The sequence below is a fragment of the Amphibalanus amphitrite genome, unplaced genomic scaffold, assembly GCF_019059575.1.
Source record: "Amphibalanus amphitrite isolate SeventyFive unplaced genomic scaffold, NRLGWU_Aamphi_draft 000773F_arrow, whole genome shotgun sequence".
Lineage (NCBI taxonomy): Eukaryota > Metazoa > Arthropoda > Thecostraca > Balanomorpha > Balanidae > Amphibalanus > Amphibalanus amphitrite.
The window spans coordinates 103,866-128,636 of NW_024882267.1; the positions used below are offsets into that span (position 1 = coordinate 103,866).

The 24,771-nt window shown below is 48.8% G+C and overlaps 1 protein-coding gene across 1 annotated transcript in view; it reads left to right on the forward strand.

Annotated features, from left to right (window-relative positions):
- The first annotated feature begins 15,159 nt into the window (after positions 1 to 15,159).
- Positions 15,160 to 24,771, forward strand: part of LOC122365929 (glypican-5-like) — a 117,526-nt gene continuing 107,914 nt past the window's right edge. The window contains exon 1 of the mRNA XM_043337579.1: positions 15,160 to 15,399. Within this exon, the coding sequence (XP_043193514.1) occupies positions 15,258 to 15,399 (142 nt within the window). The 5' untranslated portion in view covers positions 15,160 to 15,257. The remainder of the gene's footprint in view (positions 15,400 to 24,771) is intronic.

Genomic DNA, 24,771 nt, shown 5'->3' on the forward strand with positions numbered 1-24,771 from the left:
GCACATTATGCTGTACAGTCTACCCTCAGGCGTAGGAAGTGCGGTGCAGTCTACCTTCAGGCGGGCGCAAGTAATGCGATACAATCTGCCTTAGAGCATGTGTGATGCGCTAGTCTACCTTTGGACATGTGTACACGGTACACGCCACGGACATGTGTAGTATGTACATACGGTACAGTCTGCCTTCAGACGCATATGTATAGTACGGTACAGTCTTTCTTCAGGCGTGTGTAATGCGGTACAGTCTACCTTCAGGCGCGTGATGTGTGCTACAGTATGCACCTTTTTGCGTTAGCTTTTGACCATTGCGCCCAATGCATTGGGCAAAACATTTGTACATACACTGTACACATTCGCCATATAAATGGCACTACAAATGGGCGGTTGGTCACAAAGAATTATCATTGTGCGAAACTATTCGGCGATCCTCTACAACTCGACATTGAGCGAATGGTTCAACATTGTGCAAATCAAATCGTCAATGGTCGAAACTCGTCATTGAAAGCCGGGAATTCATGATTGACCAAAACCGTCTATGCATTTTTCAGCATTCAGAAAAACAGATCAGCAATGATCAAAATTCAAAATAATTAATCGCGTGCACTGACGGCCGCAGAGGGCATGGAACAGCTCATGGGACCCAATCCTAGCCATTTCCCTCATATAACCGAGTGGACGATGGAACAAGCACACGGCGGCCGATGAGTGTTCACTGATTGGAGTCCGAGACCGACCTCAGCCGGCACACCCGGCGTAAGTTCGGCTCAGCCCGGGAAGTCACCATGTTTCTTTGGGCGTAATTCCAACACCAAACAGGTAGTACATATATAATGCGGTACAGTCTACCTTCAGGGCTGCATAGTGCGGCATTCTACCTTTGGTCGCATGTAGTGCGGTACAGACTACTTTTAGGCGTAAATGTGTAGTGTTATATTTAGGCGTATATAGTGCGGTAGAGTCTGCCTTCAGGCGTAGGTAGGTATACTCGTATAGTGTGGTGCGGTTCACCTTGAGGTGTGTGTAGTTATACGGTGCAGTCTATATTCAGGCTTGCGGCAGCATAATTTCAGGAAGGCTTTTGAGCTTCTTTTTACAAAAAAAAGAAAAGTGAAGGAACGGCTTCCCGAGACGAGTGTTAGTTTTTATAATGTATTCACGAATCACGGAATTAACTTATTCTGCATAGCGATGCCTATTAAGAGCTGCAAACTAAAAACAAGTCCTTCCAGTTTCTCGAGTTCAGCTTGCTAGTCCAAGCCGAAATGGGTGGCTCGGAAATTCCGAAGCCATTAATCTGAGCAGCCTTTCGGATATTCAGCACTTCAACTCGACAAGTCTCCACGCCGTCTGCCTCCTGCTGAAAACCCGTTTCAGTTTCCCAGAACATTTCTGAATCTGGAATCGTGCATGCACGTCGGTTTCTATTTGCCTATTTCGTCTGTGAGGTGTGTTTGTCCGCTGTCGGCTTTCACGTCAAATAGCGGTACCGTTATTCAACTGCTGAGTTCTTCGGTCTTGCCTTTTCTCTGACGCGTGAAATCGTCCAATAATTCTTGTTTCGTCCGAGCTGTAAGGATTGAAGCCCAAATGTAGTCATTTCATTATGAATCAGCAGAAAGCGCAGACTATCCAATACATTTCTGCTTGAAAGTGACTTCACAGTGCCTGCGCCATCAATTCCAGCACAAAAAAAAAATCGAAGGAAAATAACATGTATGGGCATGAAATGGAGGTGAAGCATTTATTTAACGCAGAGGTCATCATCTGTCCTAGGTAGTACATGCGTCTTGCACATCTCAAAGCTTCCCTGCCAAATCCATTTTAACCCTCGCCCGTATTGGTGTTTTTCCAGCCGCGAACTATAAGGGGGGGGGGTCTCTCTGTTGGACCCCCCTTGCCGTTTGGCCCCTGATAAAGCTACACTGTAAACTCATTTTGACAAGGGGTTGTCGTACAAGACGAGCGTTTGTCAAAAATACTAAAAAAGGTTATGTCGAACGACGAATATCTTGTCATAGTTGGTTGAATCAACAGGGCAAATGTTAGTATCAGCCCCAGCACCCAGTCGACCATTCATAAAATTGACGAGGATTATGGAGGCTATTGTGAAAACTACCAGGGTCTTATTCGTAATATGGAACATAGATTTGCTTATGATTTGTAATTTATATCCTTGTCGAAGGAACCAGCTACACCATTGCAACAATACTGACACATACTTATGTAATCTATGTCCTTGTCAAAGGTATCAGCTACACCTTTGCAACACGGACTTAGTTACGCTAGTTAGACGTGTTAGTAGTAACATATACAAAGCTGTTACTTGTTATATAGGTGGCGCCAAAAACGTTTCCGGCCGTTTCATTTTGAATTTTGAAAGTTTCAGTTGCGCGCCAACCGCCGTGCAGTGATGTGGCCTCCTGCGCACTTCCGTGAAAATGGTAGGTGATAACAGTGTTCGGTCGTTTTTGCCATTTTTTAATGAAATGTATGTCTTTCAACTGATAGTAATGCAGATTGAATCAGAGAAATTTGCTAAATAAGTGCGTGATGTATGGAATTGCAAGCACAATGTGTTCTGCCCCAGGCCATATTGTTCTGCATATGCTATAATATAGCGATGCTTTCTTTCAGGCTTTCATCAGGAGCGAAAGCTCCAGCTTGCAAGCAAGGGTCGCTACACTGAAGACAGCAAACTGCAGCAACTGAAAGAACTCTAAAAATGAAAAAGCACCTGAATTCCAAGGGGCTGATGAATTTGAATGCCCCGTAGATTTGAATGGGTGCAGTGTACTCGGTAAGTGATGACGCTCATTGCTTTTTCGCATGCGTTATTGCCCTTGCCCCTTGGGTCATGAGTGTTATCACCATTGTGGGTGTAATGTGTATGTACCATTTTAAATACATGACCTACTTTCAGTAATGCTGTTTTGCTGTAATAATGAGACTGCAGAGCGGCGACCTGCGATTTGTGGAGAAAACTGACGAATACAAGAGAGGTCTTTGTAAAACGTTACAAACCTGAGACTAGTAGATTGCTTACAAGTACAGGTTTGCTGCACGTAGACATTACTATGCTAACTAAGATTTGCATTGATTTGACTTAACAAGTACACGGCTCAGCCCTGTTAAATGCAAACATGCGCAGGTCTTTACCTGGTAGCCGCATGATTATAACTAGGAAAACAGTCGTTCACACAACAATGACAAAGCAAACTTTGGTAGCTAGTCTAACGAACTACAAGTGAGTGGGTTGTAAGAAAAACTACCATGACAAACAATAGGGTCGTTCGATGACATGGCAAAGGGTGCGGGGATTTGCGCTAAATAATTTTCCTTGTAAAAGTAACAAACGTTTGTTGAAATGAGTTTACAGTGTAGAGCTTCGCGGAAAAACGAGCGTGTTGCTCGTAACGAGAGGAAGCCGATGATACCCAATTTTAAGGTCCTAGGTCATTGGTTGACCTTCCAGGTCAGGTCAATGACGCAAAAGTTGGGAAAATGAGGACCCATTAGAACGTCGTAAGGGGTAACTGCTATGGTTTTTTCGGGGTGCTTATCACGAATATCATGTTAGTTTTGATCACAGATGATGTCTTCATGCATTTAGGCCAGGTCGGGTCAGGTCAGGTCAGGTCAACCAGTAGAGATCCTGCCGAGCATTTGTAGTAGGTGTCAACCACCTCTGATAGCTTCGTAAAATGTTACGAAGGCACCAAAACTACCTACTTCGTAAATGTTCATATGGTTGCTAAATTCGAATTTAGTTCCAATAACTAGTCTAGAAACATGTAAAACTCGAAAAAGTGGACCGAGGTCATCAAAGGTCAATGACCTGACCTGACCTTCAGGTGATCTTGATACCCACCCTAATGCATGGTACCAACATCATATCACATGTTTGAACGCTTGAAACCACGAAAAGACTGCAAACGCGCGGCTAATGCGAGCCGACATATACGCCGAATCACGATTCCGGCCAATATGGTCTCGAAAAGTAGGTCACATGCCAAAGGTCATTTGGGTCAGGGTCATGAAATTTTAAGATAGGTGTAAAATTGATTAACGCGAGGTTACTGAACGTTTCGTCGCGACCGGCCGCTTTTTACGCGAGTTAGGTATTCGCGAAAAACCGAGGAAGGGGTCCGTTCGACCCTTCCCCCTTTACAGGCGAGGGCTAAGCCACCTGTGTTGCAGTGCTTCTACTAAGAATCAGGGGTGCGGAGCCGGAGCCGGCACATTTTTGCCCGGAGCCGGAGCCGGAGACGGAGCCGCCATGACATTTCACCCGGAGCCAGAGCCGGACCCGGAGCCGATTTTATTTCTCCGAAGCCGGAGCCGGAGCAAAAGCTGTCTGAAATTTCCACGGCTCCGCATCCCTGCTAAGAATGGTGCTCGGGGCATACCTATCAAGCTAATTTGCGATTCAGGAGCCTACTCTTTTCGTATCGAGCAATTGTACGATAGTAGCTCCCAGATGCCCCGCTTTGAGTACCTAGCTCAGGCACGTAGCCAGAATTTTGCTCAGGGAGGGGCCACATGTCGCGGTCTATGTAGTGTTTTACCCCATCCAAAAAGGAAAACTCCTCGTATTTAGCCCTTTTTTGGGAGGAGGTGCAGCTGTTGTTATTTTTTCGTCTTCAGGGCATGGCCCCCATGGCCCCCCTTGGCTACGTCCCTGACCTAGCAAGGCACAGGAAAGAAGGAAAAAATTCGTATAAGGGGAGAAGAAAGGTGAGAACCGTTCAGTTTTGCTTGTTACAGGGCGCGGCTTCAACGTCCTGAAAACCAGCTGCTGCGCTGGAATCTGAGCCGATTAGGGGCGATTCTAGCGGATAGAGAACCTGTTTCATTTGCAGGGCATCAAATCGGCTCACGGGGTGGCTCGCAACGGGATGCTGTCGACTTCTCGCATTGTATGTGGGCCGGAAGTATGCAAGTGCCTGCTTCGTGTGAGCTCAAGTTTAGGTAAAAAGACACACTGCGTAAAACATTCCCACCGATCAGACATTGTCTAGGATGATAAATACTGCGGCCTCTGGTGTTTTTTCTGACTGGGGCATCATTGGAGCTAAATTGCATTAGCGCAAGGCATTTTAATAAAATAAAAATATTAGTGTCGCTTTATACCGTGGACGGTAGAGTTGATGCGTAGATGTGTCATTTTTTCCTATTTCTATTCTCCTTTTTCATAGCTTTACTACTTTACTACCCTTTAGTGCCTAATAACTACAACTAATGTAGGTGTACCTATGAGAAAATCGACCTCCATAATGACAATTGCTTGCAAAAGCTGCTTTCACAAGCCAAAAAGATGATCATCTTTTTGGCTTGTGAAAGCAGCTTTTGCAAGCAATCGACATTGATGCTGAGTTCCTCTGATCTTCAAAGTAAAGGTAGAGAGCCGGTGTGGCGACTGAAACTACGGGCGCATTCCGAGAAAACCCAGCTCTACCTAAACAATGGTGTCTGTTGCCAGTTGCGAGCAAATCCAGCTCCACTTATCCAATGGTGCAGCATCGCACGTCTACCCAGACTTGTAAACGATTCAAAAAAATTCAATCAATTCAATCACGACTCACTTGATGAAATGACCGATTCAATCATAACTCAATCAAACAGTCTGATTTTCCAAGCGATTCAATCACGACTCATGGACCTTGTGATTCAACTCAATCACGACTCATCCTATTATCAGTGATTCAGGGAATGACTCAACTCATGATTTGACTCAACGCGATTCAATCAAGATGTTATTTAAAATATATACATATGTGATATCAATTTAAGACATTTTGGAAACTGATACCAAACTGATATCAACCTAAAACGCCTTTTGGGCGACCAACGGAGCGAGCGAGAGGATGGGCCTTGCACGTGCGAAATTGCGAGGGGGTACCTCCAATTAACTTGTTCACTGCACCCTACTAACCGGTCTTTAGCGATGTGCCAACTTTCAGCGCAATCGGCCTAGCCGTTCTCGAGATCTGGAAGCGGCACACTGCACGTGCGCACGTGCAAGCGGGGTCCAAACTGACTTTTGCACGGCACCCTACTAACTGGTCCCCAACCGTGTACCAAATTTGAACGCAATCGGCCCAGCCGCTCTCGAGATCTGGGAGCGCCCCCTGCACGTGCGCACGTGCTGTAGCACCCCAACCTTAACACATGCAGATGAATTATCTGATGGAGACCTAACTGTGTACCGAGTTTCAATTCAATCGGCCCAACCGTTGTGCCGTTATTGAGGTTGCAATTTTGGGGGTTCTTAAAAAATGTCCAACTTTACCACGCGCCACGTGCGGTGGTTGGCAAGAACGCATGGTGGCCATCACACCACAGAACTTTTACGTCCAAGTGACATTCAGTAAAGAAGACCGCTTGTCAATCGGATGTCCCGTTCCTAAGATATTAGCTTTTGAAGAGCGTCCCCACGGCCGGCCGGCAGGATTTTCCCTTAATTCAGTATGAGACTCCGCTCGCTTCGCTCGCTCCGTAACCAAATACACTAGGAAAATACCAAAAAAAAAAAAACACAAAAGTACTAAATCTATGCTTGCTCACAAATGTCCTGATGAAACAGGGCATTGAAAATATATAGATTAACATGGTATCTAAAACATGTGTGTTGAGCACTGAACTCTATAATGAGCGTGAGGTGTTGAGCAATGTGCGCCTGCTTACTGCTACTGTTAACTTGATTACTATACTGATTTTGGGGCACTGGAAAGAAACTTTACATTCATTTTTTCATCTTCACGCATTGACATTTATGTATAATTTTGTGTTTACAGTTTTATTAAAAACTTAAAACAAAATTTTTTATGTTTTTTCAATACTGATAGCTATGCGCATTTATAATACTGACAAAATACCTAAAAATTTTGCAGTGCATTGTGTGTGACTATGATGCAAATGCCACATATATTTCCACATAATATAGTACTAAATGTGGTCATAACTTCAATTTCCAGAACATGGTGATTGAATAATTTTGTTAATTCAATCAACTTGAATCGATGAGTTGCCGATTCAATCACTTGCAGTTGCCATGTGTGACCGATTCAATCAGGATTCATATGGTGACAAGAGGTGATTCAACCGACTCAATCACAGTGAGTCGGCATTTTCAAGCGATTCATGAGAATCGATTCAATCAGAGTTGAATCGCTTACAAGTCTGCGTCTACCGCGCTCCAATCTGGGATGCGCAAACATTCCTATCGGCAGTTGGGCAGTAAAAATGCGAGGCACTTCCTATCTGAGTCTGTGGGCCAGGTGCGGTTGCCATAGTGCATGCCTGATAGCCTGATAGGCCTCGTAGCCCATCCCCTGTTCGGGGGACGCTGGTATGTCAGCCAGGATGCAGGTAGGGGAGGGAGGGGGGGGGGTCTCTGAGGCTCGACAATGGGCACTGCTTGCCTGTTAGGAGTGTTAGGAGTGTCGAAGGAGTGTCGGTGTGGTGTGTTAGGAGTGTCGAACGATGGCCGATAGTGCTATCAACCTGGCCACTTTGTGTAGTCTGTATACACACATCATCGGGTGGCGTGGGCTCACCACGTGCTTCTGCAGGCTGAGGTTTTAGTGCTTTTAGAGCACCCCATGGACCGTGGGCTCATCATTGCACCCTGCGTACCGGCCGTGGGCTAACGTACCCCACGGCCAGTGGGCTTAGCACGAGCGCCCCGCGGGCCATCGTTGTCCCACGATGCACGGTAACGGAGGGTGGCATGGGAGACGCTTATGTAGACGGCCGGCATTGTTCTCAGCGTTTATAGCTGCGCAGTGAACTGCTCCCGAGAAGCCATTTGAGCTTGTCGACCCGGAGCTGCGGCGTCGGCGGTGTTCTTTAGAGAGTCAATAAGCGGTCATTGGACACGTTAACGCGTAGGGCGAGGCTGCCAAATGTGGCAAGCTGACTACCAGGAATTTTCATGGGCAATGCCAATTGATTCTATAATAGTAACTCGCAGGCTTTTGGTTCACTGCCATGAGAATGTTGTGCATACGTGTGACACACACGTCACACATACCATTCCCTCTTAAAGTGCTCTCAGACTAGACCTCTATACAATATAATTGAATATCAGATTATCTTTGCATCTTGTGCCATTGATAATTTTTCTTTGACAGGAACACAAAATGCACAATATTTGACGCTTAGAACTTCTCTTTTTTTTGTTCATTTTTGGCTCCATCAATGAAGCTGTATTTTTAAGACCAGTAAAACGCCTTTTGGGCGAAGAACGAGCGAGCGAGATAGTGAGCCCTGCACGTGCGGAAGGGCAAGAGGGTACTTCCAACGGGGCTTGTGCAAAGCACCCTTCTAACCGGTCGCTAGCGGTGTGCCAAATTTGAACGCAATCGGCCCAGTCGTTCCTGAGATCTGGAAGCGGCATTCTGCACGTGCGCACGTGCAAACGGGGTCCAAACTGACTTTTGTACGGCACCCTACTAACTGGTCCCCAACCGTGTACCAAATTTGAGCGCAATCGGCCCAGCCGTTCTCGAGATGTGGGAGCGCCCCCTGCACGTGCGCACGTGCAGTAGCACCCTAACCGCAACACATGGGAATGCATTGCCTGGTGGGTGGGTGCCTACCTGTATGCCAAGTTTCAGTGAAATCGCCCCAGTAATTACCGAGTTATTGAAATGGGAACAAATTTGGCACCTCACTTCTTTTTGCATTTTGCACGTGCAGTGGGGGTCACTCACATAGATCAAGAGTATCCGACCTTTGGTAGAAGGGATGCAGCTACCCTACAAAAATTACCGCAAGACAATCGCCCAAGCGGTTGCTGAGATATGGGCCTCTCAAAATCACTACTTTTGCAAAACAGCTTGAACACCCTTGACTTTTCACGTGGCAGTTGGCGCAGCCAGGGGGGGTGAAAGGGGTGAGATCTCACCCCCGTCTCTTATCCTAGGGGCCCACCGTCGATTCGAACTGTAACGTTATGCAGCCTGACAATTTTTTATCACTAATGTCAAGGTCCGTCATAGGACTGAAAAACAGTCTTCAGGCATGATAGCCCCCCCCCCCCTTTAGGATTTATAGTCCCATTTTATGATTTAAGGGGGTACATCCAAGGCCCGATTGAACTAATCCAAGGCCTAGGAGGGCCCGTTCCATGGCATGAGAGGGCCATTTCAGGCCTGAGTGGGCCCATTTCAGGTCTGTGAGGGCCCATTTCAGGCCTGAAGGGGCCCAGTTGAAGCTTGAGAGGGCCCATTGCAGGCCCTAGAGGGCCTGTTTGAGGCTTGAGAGGGGCCCATTTCAGGTCTAAGAGGGCCCATTTGATGCCTGTGAGGGCCCATTTCAGGCTTGAGGGGGTCCATTTCAGGCCCTAGAGGGCATGTTTGAGGCCTGATAGGGCCCATTTCAGGTCTCAGAGGGGCCATTTCAGGCCTGAGGGGGTCCATTTCAAGCTTGAGAGGGCCCATTTCATGCCCTAGAGGGCCTGTTTGAGGCCAGAGAGGGCCCGTTTGAGGCCAGAGAGGGTCCGTTTGAGGCCAGAGAGGGCCCGTTTGAGGCCTGAGAGGGGCCCATTTCAGGCATAAGAGGCACCAGTTCAGACCTGAGAGGGCCCAGTTACGGTATGAGGGAGCCCTTTTTCGACATGATAGGGTCCATTTCCGGGCCGAGGGGGCCCATTTCAGGTCAGAGAGGGCTAATGTCAGGCCTGAGAGGACCCATTTCAGGTCCTTGAGGTCCTATTTGAGGCCTGAGAGGGGCCCACTTCAGGTCTGAGAGGGCTTTTGAGGGGCCCACCGACCTCTGATAGCCACCACGCAGGTCTCAAAAGACCATGTCGATTGTTGATATCTAAACCTCCAAGTCTTGGAAGGTCTGTGCTCTATGCAGATTCTTGATGGCTTTACGTGGGCTTGTAAACATCCCGAACTGGCTCTAGACTAGCCCGACAGCGCCCCGCAGAGCAGCGCCCCAGGTTTTCCAGTTTTACGCCCCTGAGGGGTGTTTGAATATTCCCTTCTAACCTGACTCCAGGGTCACGTAGCGACAAGTGCGGCGGTAGGCGGCTTTCTAAAGAGCGTCGAAAATCATGGAGAAATTACTTCAGTCATGTTGCAGTTCAGACCAAAGCCCACGTCATCATGTTCATCGAAGGAGAAGTTTCGCCTATTTCGACACTCGAGGACATATATAAGCTAAAGCGCTGAAAGTGGGTTCGATAGCTCTCTAACGCGTGCAATCAGCCATGGGGGGGGGGGCGTATCGGCCAAACCCGATCATAATTTAAGAAGGCTAGAAAGACGAGAAAAGCAACAGATAGCTGTAGGATGTTTCAGAATCGTAGAGCCAGAGGTCATTTTTCGATTATGTCATCGCTGAGGTCATTAAAGATGAAATTATGATAAAATTATGATAAACACAAAGACAAGATTACGACGAAAAAATTCATGTTTTTATATTTTCACAAATAATCGTATAACTCGTGAACCAAAGAGCTAAGAGCTTCGCGGAACAACTCATTCGATAGGCCTTTCAAAACGCTTTCGCTTTTAAGATTTGACCTCAATGCCTCATGCCAATGGTTTGGCAACAGAGCAGAGGGCAAAACCATCTAAATAGTCGCATTTTACCAAAATAGTTTTGCTAAGAATTTTTGCAAGAACTTTGGTGAGAAAAAATATGAGACATTTACTTTGTCATCATTCTCTTGTTAACATGCATCGAATGTTAACCTATAATTTCACATAAAAAGTTCAACTTCTAAATGTGACCGCAGATCGTTAGGTTAGGTTAGGTTAGGTTAGGTTAGGTTAGGTTAGGTTAGGTTAGGTTAGGTTAGGTTAGGTTAGGTTATTGACAAGTTCATGATGGTCATCAACTGATCCGTATAGATGATTAACACCTTCAAGACAATTTCATTACTCTACCTCGTCTCCTATATCAAAAGTAACAGTCGAAAAACTGATGTTGAGCTCTTTTAAAAGCTTTTTGACCTAGCCCGACCATTTGAGTGGCCGCTGGCCATCAATTGCACGCTGTCCATCAAATATGGGCAGAATGGTCGTATTTCTGTAAATATGCTGTTGTTTTTTACGTGCCTCTTCAGATCAAGAGATATTTGTCCTTTTCCCCGATTTGGCTGGTAATGATCAGGACAATGATCTGACCTTTCGTTGTTGGTAAGGGGCCCCCATTAGGTTGAGGGGGGCCCACTTTGCTGGGGGGGCCCATCACGAACGTCTCTCACCCCCGTCGCCAGAGTTCTGGCTGCGCCACTGGGCCGTGGCACGTGCCACGACGGTCACTGAGATGTATCAAAAGTAGTCTATTACGGGGTAGAAGGGATGGGGCTACCCAGCAAAAAAGACCGCAGGCCAATCGGTCCAGCGGTTGCTGAGATATAAGCCTCTCAAAAGCGTTACAGGCCGGGCCGGGCCGGGCCGGGCCGAGCCGCTCATACTGAGATTTTTCCGTTATATTGAAAAGACTCGCTTCGCTCGCTGCGCTCGCTCGCTCGTAATCAGCATTAAGGGCTTAATTTAGATTTTATAGCCCATGAAAATCGGATGATTGATAACAAAAAATAACCTGTTACCCCCTAATCACCCCATTCCCGCGAGCTGCTGGGGAGGCGTTAAACGCCCCACTTTTTTCGCTGCGGTATAGCATAAAAACGGCGCACCGCATGCGCGCCAAATTTTACGAACTTTAGGGAATTGATTGAAGTTTATTGTGAGAAAGTTAAAAAATCGGTCGAAATTTTTTGACATCGAGGTTTTTGTGACGGCATAATTTCTGAATTTTCGACCAAAAACGGCATATGTTAAAAAAAAATAATATAAAATCACAGAATAGACATGCAGATGCCGTAAACGCCATTCGACTGCCAATACCATGAGCAATCCAATGGGTATCTTCGATTTTCAGTTGTCGTTTCACATTTTCCAAAATCTTGAACTGAGTTTTGGCAATTTTTCGTGACTACCTCACGACCATTATGCATGCATTTCTTAAATTGACTTGTTTGAGCCAAAAACGTACTCGTATGATTAAAAGAATGCCACCATCGTGTTCTACGCCCAAAATTACTTATAAAACATGCGTCATAGACTGCGCCTACCACTTTTGCTTTTCGGGGATATGTGCTTACCGGATTGACCTGATCTTGACCCTGGCCTATGCTTGACTGACCCCTACATGGGTCTGACACTCTTTAGGGCTTTTATGAAGGATTGTGCACCGTTTTGAAAGAGTTAATCACGAGGGGCACCCATTACGAGGCTCTGAAATCCATGGTACTGAAAGCCCGATTTCAGGTGTTTGACATGACCTTGACCCGAACTGTGACCTCGAATTCAACTTTCAAGTACTATTCTGAAGTGTCTTGTCGCGTTCTTTCGTTTGCCGTCTCGTGCGTTTCGCTGCGCCTATTGGTTCTCGAGTTATCGGCTGGGGGCGTTTAACGCCCCCCCCCCCCTCCCAGCAAAGGGCGGGTGGCGAAATAGGTACCCCAGCAACTGCTGGGTAACAAATGAAAATGAGGGACACTCTCACTTACGGCATGATAAAGATCAATTCTTACATTCATCTTCGATTGATGACATAGAAATAAAATCAGTCGCATTTCAACATTTTCTTTTGACTCCTTTGCAATCTTAACAGTTTGTCGTTCAGAAGCAGGCGACACAGCTGTTAATTTTTCTAACTCGCATAAAATCTTGTTTGTCAAAAGGATCGTAAAAAATGAGTTGCCAGGAAAGTGTTTGAGCCTCTTAGAAATCATTATGTGTGCCAATTGCTTGTCTGATGATGCCCTTGTGGGCGAAAATTCACCTAAATACATCATTTTCGACATTTAAACTTTCTATATTCGAGGAAAAGGTCATTCATTTTGAGTTTTTCATTTTTACCCGTGCTTTTCTATCCGAAAGACGGCCAGAACAGCGCGATATACGCGGTGCGCCATGGGAATCGGATGCCTTTGGAGCACGGACGTCCTAAATTGACGGACGATCGGGCCACAACTCTGGGTGGCTCAGTACGTCCGACAGAGGGTATGATGGATCGTCCCCGGGGCCTGCTTCCTCGCCTCCTCCGCCGACATCCATTCCAAGTCTCAGTTACAAAAGCCACGACCACTGGTGTGCGTTCTTCGATGAATGTCTTTTTCATATTTTGTTTTATATTTAACCTTGGGATAAGTTATCTATTTGTGGTTCAAAAATTGGCGACATCGTTTTTTATCTATCTCGACTCTCGAGTCATTGTCATTGCTTTGATCTTTCCTGCACTGTCATTGTCTCAGCCTTATTCCCACAACAGCCCGTTTGACACCATGTGCTCAGCGCTCGCATGAACGACTCATGGTTTTAGATGGCTGGTTCGGGACGAATACCTATCATTAAATTGGGCTCTTTCGATTGTGCCATAAGAAAAAAAGACTGAAAGTAGTACTAGAAGTGACACAACCTATTATTAAAGACCATGTCGGGCGATGCTCATCCAAGCTTGGGGTCGCCTCCTGCCTATACTTTTCGAGCAGCCGCGACCCCATTGCAAGGGAAAAAAAATTCGACCAATAGGTAGGTAAGCGAGGTAAGCGAGGCATGTTCTTAAAACCGATATGAAAAACATGACAAGAGCAATCAAACTTTAATGATTTGTTCTCCCTCAATATGTCTCATGCAGGTTAACAATAAGGGGAGAGTGGGGAAAGATGCCCAGGGTTTTACTAGGTATGTCATATATTATTTGAAAATGACGATCGGAAAGCAAAAATTTGGAGTTTCAACGGAAGCCGACATCATTTTTCTCCAAAAATATCACACTTTCGTGCCTGAAATATGATAAATTTTTTGCTATTAAGCATTTTCCTGAAGAAGTGAAAGGGGGCATCTTACCCCGCAGGGTGGGAAAGACGCCCCCTGGCGTTGGGGAAGATGCCCCCTGCACTTTAAGTGACATAAATGGGCACGTGAATCGCCTGAATGAATCAGTAGTCTCTTCGAGCCTGCAGTAGACACCAAACGTCATCGCAAGGGCCCTCAAAAGTAGTCGAAAGGGGCTTCAGAGGTCATCGTTAGGGCCATCATAGTCCAGCGCGGCCAAACAAGCCTCCGTGGTGGCGTTCGGAGACCACTGTGGGGCCCTTATAGGTCTTCATGATGCTTGAGGGCCCTCGAGCCCATCGTGAGGACCTCAGATGCCAGCGCGGCCCGTGGAGCCAACGTGGGAGCCCTCAAAGGATGTCGTGAGGGGCCCTGGAGCCAATAATGGGGCCCACAGAGGCCGTCGTGAGGGCTCTCAGAGTCAGATGCCGCCCAAAAAGTTGCTGTGTGGTCCGAGAGACCGGCAGGGGGAGCACCCGACCGTACTGGACTCTCAATAGTCCCAGATCGGCTTTTGTCTCTCATCACAAGTATGTAATAAATGATTTGACGGGCTGCTTGAAGGACAGCCTAGTGATTTAGGGGGGCGTCTTTCCCCATCAGGACAGGGGGCATCTTACCCCAAGGTACCGAATTAACATTAAATCAGTACAATTTCTTAGCCATAAAACTACACCCTGAAACAAACTGTTTGGGATACAGTACACGCATGTTAATGTATCACGACTATAGCAAGGGACGCAAAAATTATCTACCTTCTTTGATATTTACAATGTTTTGACACCAAAATATTTTTGAAAGCAGCAAATAAAAAACATGCTATCACCAGCCAGCCGTTGCCCAACTGAGCTTCGCAAATTTTTGTGCAGTTAACAAGGCAGGCTTCCGCTTTACGCTAAGAACATTAATTTCCAGGTTCGATTATTTGTTTCGCCGCTAGAGGGGTGGGGCGTCTTTCCCACCCTGGGCATCTTACCCCACTCTCCCCTACATTTCGTACCCTTTGCTCAACATGCCGTCAAGTTCAGTTCTCATCGCTATCTACCAAACCAGAGCAGGCGGAACTTATTTGATTAAAATCAGATCAAAGGCCAATGTGGCGCTGTACTTTTTCTGACAGTCTCACTTCTCAGCCGACCTCCATTGATAATCAAACATGGATCCAACCGGAATTAACCCTTCCTGCACACAACACGCGACCGCCACTGCTCCCGTCCGGCTACCTAGTTATATTCCTCGCCGCTAGATGTCAGTGGTGTCAGTTTTACCTGGCGACGGTCGGCGGCCGGCGGCGCGCGGGCCGCAGTGGACGGCCGGTGGTCGCCGAGTGAGGTCTGTTGTGCGCGCTGGTGGCTCGTGAGCGACACGGACTAGTTGCGACGAGAACGGATCGTGATGTGGCCTCTGGTCCTGACGTGTGCGCTGCTGGCGGGCGGTACGGCCCGCGCGGCCGTGGTCACCGCACCCGCCGACTGTCCGGCGGTTCGGTCCATGCTACTCGAGAAAGGAGTCGCGGAGTCGGCGCTGTCGTCTTCAGGTGAGTCCTGGTGTGGGTATGCACAGTAACTTCGTAAACGATGCTTCAATGTGGAACGGATCCTGTCCTGGTGTTTGGGTGCGAAGAGCCTGCTCCGTCCAGTCGGCCAGGCACAGACGTCATGGCCAGTCGGATGGCGTGGTTGCGGTCACACAACTCCGGCAGCCGGGTCCATGCAGCCCAGTGCAGGCGGCCAATCTCAGGCCAATCGGTGCCGGGGGTGCGGTGGGCGGCAGGTTTCGACGAATTCCTGATAGCGTCCCTCCCGTCACCGTGACCCTCTCCCGGCGCCCTGCAGCCGCCGTCAGTTTATTCAGCCTTCTACGGCGCGTAACCGGCTAATTAAAACGGTGTTCCTTGCCGTGACATGGGAGGTCATTAGAGGAGCCGAAATAGCGCCCCTTGCGCGCGGCCACTGGCAGTGGCTCCGGGTCACCCGGCCGTGGGGTGTTGTGTCGAAGCCAGAGTCGGCGACCTTGTGTCCCGGACAGGTCGATCTGTCAGTGATGATGAGCCTCATGTCACCGTGTTACCCCGTTCGCTCTGTCTAGTGTCAAGGGCTGGCCGTGGCCTGGGCCCCTGTATTACCCGCTCGCGCTGCTCTGGGTCAGTCGTACCCCACTCGAACTACCCTGGCTCAGCAATGTCACCTCACTCTCCCTGCCCAATCTCAGACCTCAGCAGAAGTCCTGGGTCACTGATTTACCCCGCTCGCTCCGCCCGGCATTTCTCTGAACTCATTCACTGAAGCAGCAGAGCGGTACCGTCCGAGCGCCGCGCGGGGACACCTGATCAGCCCGCTGTCCTGGAGATTGCTTCCCGCGGTAATAGTTCTGCGACAGGACGTGCTCGGTGATTATAAGCCGACAAGTTGCCACCTTGGTATCTCCCCTGAAAGATATCTATCAGAGATTCCGGCTCATAATCCTTTCTCTTGAGTGATATTCCAAATCAGTCGCTACGGTGCCATACTAATTTCAATTAAGTTATTCCTTTTAAAAATGTTAGATGGTAGTTGGCATAGGTAATCAGATTCAGGATGCTACATCCGCTTTTAAGATTAGGTAGCTTTAGGTACGAGGCGGAACTTCGCTCGCCGCTCAGAATGGTTTTATCTCGCATCCATCGAAAGGCGGAAATGCAATTAGCTATCCATTTTTTGATTAGCGTGATACAGGTTTTTCCTAGATAAATATAAGTATCCTTGAAAGTTGAAACGCATTCGTTTGAAGCTTTCTCATTCCGAATATGATATATTTTCAAGACACTTTCGTGCGCTTTAAATAGTTTATGTTACTGATACGGTGTTCCTTCTCCGATTTTGGTTCATTACAGTTTTTACAAGCTCATTATTTCTATTTTAGTGACATCCTCGACCCAAAGAAGTTGCATCTGTCATTCCGCCTGCGATCTGATTATCCCATCCAAGTTAACCTTCTTCCGCACCGCTGCGTCCTCCACCGGCATCCCGTGCGAACATCGACGGCGCGTCTCCATTAAGCCGCTGCATTGGTGGCTGTCCTCTGGTGGCGTCTGTCTCCCCAAAGCTGTGGGAGACGCACCGTCTTCCCAAGTCGCTGCATTGGTGACTGTCCAGTGTCCATCCTCTCTGTGTGTCGGACGGTGCGTCTCCCCAAGCCGTTGCATCGTGGCCGACTGTCTCCTCTGTGTGTTCGGACGGTACGTCTCCTCAAATCGCTGCATTGCTGACTACCGTCTCCCCCGTGTTCGGACGGTGCGTCTCCTCAAATCGCTGCATTGCTGAATGCTGACCGCCTGTCTCCTCTGTGTGTGCTCGGACGGTGCGTCTCTAGTGACGCGCTCGTGACAGCTGACGTTACCGCCCCGTTCCCACGGGAGATAAACGACAGTCTCTCAGAGGAGCGCCGACGCTGTCCCCGGCTGCACGACTGTCTGACACCATTGTCCGCCTCTGACGGACGCTGCGTGACGGATGGCTGCGTAGCAACCGGCGCGGCTGTGCTCCGCCTACGGAGACGGGCGTTATACCGCGAGAGACGGGCGTTATATCGCGAGAGACGGGCGTTATACTGCGGGAGATGGGCGTTATACTGTGGGAGACGGGCGTGATGTGGCGAGAGACGGGCGTTATACCGCGAGAGACGGACGTTACACAGCGAGAGACGGGCGTTATGCTGTGGGAGACGGGCGTTATACTGCGGGAAATGGGCGTTATACTGTGGGAGACGGGTGTCATATAGCGAGAGGCGGGCGTTATTACGTGCGAGAGACGCATGTTGTATTGCGGGAGATGAACATTATAACGCGCAAGAGGAAGGTCAAACCACAGGAGACAAACCTTCTACCTCGGATTCTGACGTTGGGGGCAAGAGACTTTAGGTGCAGTTGTAGTTGTACGGCTGGGGATGGGCGTTTTGCCGCAGGAGACGGGCGTTATCTCGCGGAGACAGACGTTCGGCACAAGGTATGCCACAGGACACGGACTAATACCGCCAGAAAAGGAAGAACATTACACCACACTGGACGGACAGACGGTGGGCCGTCTGATCCGGCCCGTTGTCTTATAGCGCTGGGTATTTCGCTGCTCGATCCCAGCCTCTGGCTCGCTGATGAGGATTCCTGTCTCGACACTCCCGAAGATTGCGGATGCTCCGGTGACGGCATGTGGCTGTCCTCTCCCACCCCCAGACTAGGCAGGGTCCTCCGGAGTCCAGGAGACTCAGTTGCCATGCCCGTGGCCGGTCGACCAGTAACGGCTGGCTCGTTTTACGGGCTTTTGACGACTCGTGTTGCAAACGAGATGCTGTGGCGCGGCTGGTTTATTCTGAGAAGGTTGTGATTGTGGGGACAACAACCCGTTCGGTGACCGGTTCTTGTCAGCGCTGAGACGGATGCTGATTTGCGGCCTCGCATGCCTATCGGGAGCCATCACGACCGTATTCGATGGAATTGATGTCCTCGGTTGGCCATAGTTTCTACTGACATATTTACAGGAATGTAATTTAACTGATTCATGGCAGCGATCAGTTGATGCCTGATAAGAGATAATCATTCCCCTCTACCGTTTGCTTTGTTCCTTTGGTCATTTCTCAGTGCCAATCTTTCAGATCAGAACGCTTTCATTAAAATTATTGCTTTCCTCAAAGACTAAGTTGCAGCATATTGATACTATAGTAACAAAGCCTCATTGATGATACTTCATGCATTTAATTGCTGAGTAGGATTTCACTATCTGTCATCCCTTTAGTGTCTGTCCTGCGTATTTATGTTATGACCGTGAAGCTGCCTTGAATTGTGAAACATTGATGGCTGTTATCGGCCCTCTCAAGCATGGAGGGAGCTGTCCACAATATGACAAGCAATTTTCCGCAACGTGATCAAGCGTCCGCGACATGCCTGGGAAGTCATCGACCTTAGAGCATCTGTTGACAGCTGACTTATCCAGCACGTCCGTCAGTGGACGACAGTCCCTTTTTGCCGGACTGGGTAAAGAGCAGCACACTTGCTCGAAAGAAGCGTCCTCTGACAAGCTTGGAACATTGACCAGAGCCGCCGAGCGGCCAGCGTTCCCAGTTGACTCACCAATCTGGATTTGCCACGATCAGAGGACGTGTAATGCTGCTAATGAGTTTAATGGCGTGGTGCTGCGTGCCAACCCAACCCTAAATCGATCGCAGCGTACTTCGGATTGCATTATGAAATTTGATCCGGATTTCCAGTTTGAAAGGGCACGTTCCATACGTGATGACCGCGGGTTTACGTGAAAGAAGTATTTCTTTAATGGGCTGGTGAAAACGGATAGCTATACCTACAGTCGGAGGGAATGACTGAATTATGCGTCAGTTGTATACCACTACTAAATATGTATATTGTTACATATTTATTGCTGATTATTGCAATGTTTTATATCGTGTAAGCGGCGTATGTAATTGGGGTCTGCTTTGGTCTAAAATATTTGTTGAATGATTCTAACGAATAAACATAATTTAGCGACACAAATCCATTAAAAGTGATTTGTTTTCTCGTTACCGGTGATGTAGTTTGCAATGAGTTATGGAACAATGGACACGCTTAACGGTAGCATAATTCCTGTTTTGTTAAGCACGTCGTTAGCAGCAATGGAGCGCTTTCATTTGGTGACCATTTGCTTTGTAGCGCCATGCAATCCTACATTTAGCCATTGACACGCAAATTGCACGTGATATGCAATGAGGTGAAAAATCCTCTCCAGCCGTAACATTTGTACATAACCAACTTATTTTCCGCAACATGTTTATCCATAAAACCCACTGATGTATGGTCTGTAAAGAGATAAGAACCCTACCAGGTTTTAGTGTACTAGGCCTTTTATATAACGAAAATGTTGAACGACATGTTCAAACACCTGTGTGTTGATTATTTTTGGAACATGTTATGTTCATTTTCATGCAGTCACATGTCTGGATGTCCAGCCCAGTAGAGCGGATATTGCGAACTGATTGTAACCTCAGATATACAATCTGCATATGCATGTACATTGATCGATCTTGTCCGCGCAATTTCCAGTTAATTAGAAGTATAATCACTTAGGCTTCAGTTTGATTCGTCATTATTCATTTTGCCAGTGACTTAAATCATATTAGCACATTATGATCCAAGTTGACCCGAGGCTTGATGGTGAGTACGAACCAAATAATCGCTTAGACGCTCGACTCCATTAACTGTAAACATCAGGCAATTCAGGCAATTCAGAATGTTATATAGGCATGCGTTATTAGATAAACTAGCCAATGTTAGGACTTCACAGGACAGTCAGACACTTTGAACGACCAATGCCATAAGTGTTCTCATCGGGAACCACCCGATTGGCGACATCCCAGAGACACATGGAGCCAGTGACCCCAGACGCACATTATCCGTTTCTCTCCGCCCTTCCCTAACGAGCAGCATCTACAAATAAGATAACGACACGCGACACACATCCGCGTCCGCCCCGTCTCTGTCGTGTCTGTGTGTGTCGCACGGTCGTCGATTGCGACGGTAATGCCATCGACGGCACGCCGACGGTAATCAAGTCGCGGCGCGGCGCGTCGTCAGTCTCGGCGCCAATCAGGGGCGACTCTGATTTGGATCACATTTGTTTGGCCGCCCCCGCCCCCGCCCCCGCCCCCGCCCTGCCCTCGTACCTCCCCATCTATTTTGTAAAAGAGACGTGATACATAGCACGGACACTGCTTCTGCGCTAATTGTTTTGTATCGATATCCCCTGGGAAGCAGGATGCAGTCTTTCTGTAATGTTATTTTGATAGGTGCAATATTTATGTCCAATTTTCTGGGACATAACTTATCATTTGGCTTATAGCTATAGATATGATAATGCCAGCTATAAGTTCACATGATAATTATGCATATTTATTCTTTGATTAATGCCGTAGTTCGTTTTCGCATTCATCATTGCAAATGAACAGTACACACAGTACTTTCCGCAGTATGTCGCTCACCAATAGCTTCTCTGTAGTACGACCCTCACCGCCACGCCTCAGGTCGATTGTGATGGATGAGGACGACCACAGGCGGCCACCCCCTGGCGTGCTTTGTGGTAGTTTTATTCATGCCGGCAATAGCACATAGGTGCATGCATCCATTACTTCAGGAAAAGAAAGGTGCCAAGCGGCGTGCCATTTCTCTGTTATGAGGCATTCAAGGTGAAAATCAACAAGGCTTCGCGGTCGAGTGGCTATATGATAATTTTCCTGCGAAAAGGGACGCACAGTGACTTTTTAGTCTCATCATATGCCGAACACTATCATTTCGCTTTTTGCGTCAATTGAAATATGCACTAAGTTGCAGTCTTCTTGACGTTGCTTTCGAAGGCAGCTAACAATATTCAGACCAATAAATAGAGGGTGATTGGGTTAGGTCGACTACTGAAAACGCGAATTAAAAGTACCCCCAAAATAGCTCAATATATAATGCATTCGTAAGATCTTATTCTTATTTCGCGACCCACTACGAACCGGACCGGCTGCTATGCAATTAGTCCTTCAATACGACAGTTGCATTCCGCCAGGCAGGCCTGCGTTCCATGTCGATGAACGTGCAACATGTATGGAGCTCGATATTCGACCGCACTGCACTTCAAAGTCGACTGATAGTCTGTGAGACTAACAGCAGTTTCTGGTTCTGACGACAGTAACGAGTCTGAGAGAGGTCTCTCGAAGTCCAGTGACAGTCTGTAATCCTGACGATAGTCTGAGTCTGGCGGTGGCCGACACAGCCCACCAGTCTCTGTCCCGGACCTGCTCCTTGCCGACTGGTGCGCACGTGGTCTTCCCCTGGCGCAGTATATCACAGTTATCCCAGGAGCCACCCCCGCCCCCGCCCCGCCCCGCCCCGCCAGACTGCAGTTTTCCTCTACGAACCTCAGAAAGGTTATGACCTCAGCATGAAGCAAGGAAGTGACGCGTCTCGTGTTCTTCGCGGAGGGCAGAGCCGCCTGCCATGGAAATCGTATTGGTGCGGTTGGAGAGATATGGAGGAGAGGGGATAAAAAGGGCGGGGAGAGAGAGAGAGAGAGAGAGAGAGAGAGAGAGAGAGAGAGAGAGAGAGAGAGGAGAGAGAGAGAGAGAGAGAGAGAGAGAGAGAGAGAGAGAGAGAGAGAGAGAGAGAGAGAGAGAGAGAGAGAGAGAGAGAGAGAGAGAGAGAGAGGAGCTGGCGACCGTCGTTCCAAGTGTGGATTGAGCCTAACTGAAGTGTTGACGCCTCAGTGGAAGGCTGCACTGCGAACGCTCCAATTCTATAGGCAGAGCGGGTGCCTGAAGGCAGAGGGGCGAGCGTGATAAAAACTGAAGTGGATGGAAAATTCATCGGAGCGCGGGCTCATAATATAGTATCAATTTCCACCAGCCGCTCGCGCGAAATAGATCTGCGATTGATCTGTTATCATCGATAGTTCTGACATTCTACCGTGTAATATATGTAAAGCAGAATGTCACGGGGTGTTGTGAGCGCCCGCAAACGATCTGCGACCAACAGGATTCGATCAACTTCGGCCAGTTTCCACGCAAATATTCATGACACAGTGCTAGTCGCTCGTTTTCGAGTCGGCTGCTCGTTCAGTGTCGCTGGTCAAGTACAACTGGCCTTGATCTGTCAGGAATTCGGATCAATATGTGTATCAATCTGTACATACAGCGTAATGCAAGAGCCTCAGCGGCCGGAGTGGACCGTTTGTTTAATGTACGGAGCGTTCAGCCCGAATGTGCTGGGTAACGGTGGGTAACAGTAAGCGACAAAGAACGACAGTCGGCGACAGTCGACACTGTGGGCAACTGTCGTCGACGGAAGGAACAGTCAGGGACCGTGAGCGACACTGGACGGCAAAAGTCAGCGACAGTGGAAGACACTGTGACGGTACAGTTGGCGACAATAGGCGACACTGGATGGCAAAAGTCCGCGACAGTAGGCGACAGTGGAGGGCAAAAGTCGGCGACAGTAGGCGACAGTGGAGGGTAAAAGTCGGCGACAGTAGGCGACACTGGACGGTGGTCGGCGACAAACCAGTGACACCGTGGGGCTCTGAGACGCTAAGCAATGTGGCTAAAGTTCATGCCGGCCATTGGTGGTGCCAATAACGAAACAGCATTTGGGCATACCTTAACAGTTTCTGAGGGTGCGGTTATCAAATCTTTGGACTAATTTATGCTGGGCAAGCGTCTTCTTTCGAAGCACACATGCTTAATTGGCAAAAGTGACATCATCCCGAGACTTGTTTGGCTTATTTTCGGGTGTATTTATTTGCTTATCCCATCCGCGTTGTAAAATTAACAAGTTTCAATGGGGGTTTGCGGGAGGGGTGGCTGGCGCCGTGGACCTTACCAGCCAGCTGGGCTCACAAATTACTGAATTAGCAGCTCTGTGGGCCATCATTAAACGGCCGGCGGTAAACACTCGGACTCGGCTTCAAAGGTCGCCCCAGCCGTCTGCTGAGCCGCTATCGCAGCTGCTGACGTCAGCAGTGAGCCAGCAGTCAGCTCAGCAGTCAGCAGCCGGCGGAGCTGCCCACCTCTGACCGCGGCCACTCATTAACCGCCCCCACACAACTCAGAGCGACAGTCTGCCCAAATACACCGCCTAAAACCACCCCCTCAGCCCAATCTCACCAGGCACCAGGCTGGTCGTGCTTTCTGAGAACACCGCCTTCTATATACGGCATGCAATCAGTGCACATTTTGCCACCCTCGTGGGTCTCATGCCATAATGTGCTACGTCATCCGTTAGACACACGGATAGCACAGCACGTGTGCCGGGTCTCCTCAGCTGAGAGGGTCAGGTCACCTGTCATCGTCGCCGAGCTGGCAGGGCCGCGCGCGCTCCCCTGTATGTCAGTCGGCGTCTCTCTCGGCTAATGGTGCATGTTGACTGTTTGGATCGGCTCCACACAGGCCCGCGAGGAGCGCCACTGAAGTGTTTAGTCTGACCGGGGCTGGAGCGCCTTCTGGCATCGCAGCAGTCGTCGTCTTACCTCATCACGCCACTCCTTCCTCCCGGCTGCTTCTCCTCCCTCCCTCTCTCTCTTTCCCCCCTCTCTCTCTCTCTCTTTCTTTCTCCGAGTTCTTACTCCGACTGCAATGCTGTCCGGTTATTTCCGGCTCGATGAGTTTGTCGAACACTGAGCGGTCAGTCCAGCGCTCGCCGGCTGCTCGAGGGACGTGCTTGCTAGCTCCGCCCCCGGATGTTTGCAAGATGAAGCACCAACGTCATCAGACGTCACCAGCGTCATCAGTGTCACCACAGTGTCATCAATGTGGCAGTTGAAAGGTGCATAAGCTGCAACTCATTGGTCGTTGCCATGCATCTTCACCGAGAGTCTCTTGCATTCAGCTCTCTGAAAGCAGTGTCACGTGTGTATGACTTCCAGGAAAAGCATCCACGCGCCACAAAGTATGCTACAAACGCCCAGACAAGTGAAGCCCTTGCCAGATTTGAGAGCTTTGCCCGCAAGTGGGTGCGTTTCCCACATGCCTCGGGAATAGCAGAGCAAAGCTGCATTCTCATATCACGCAAGCCTCTTATATCTCGTACCCTGCGTTTGTGAGGTCGGCGGAGTCATGCGGAACGAACTGGCGTGGGCTCCAGGTTGTGTGACACCGGTGACCTTTTCATAGCCCCGGGCGCTGTCGCCCCTGCCCCAGCCTCAGGCCACGGTCATACCACCGACGACAGGCGACGTGCCCGGCCGCACCTTCCGTCGCTGCCGGTAGGTGGCAGGCTGGTCGACGGCCAGTTTTCACGGTCGCTCGAGGACATCTGTCTGCGCGACAGGGCTGCTTATTTTTGTTCTCGTCTCGGCCGTACACAGAGGTCTCGGCTGTCGGGCGAAAGTCCGTCACGGCCGTGATACGTCACAAT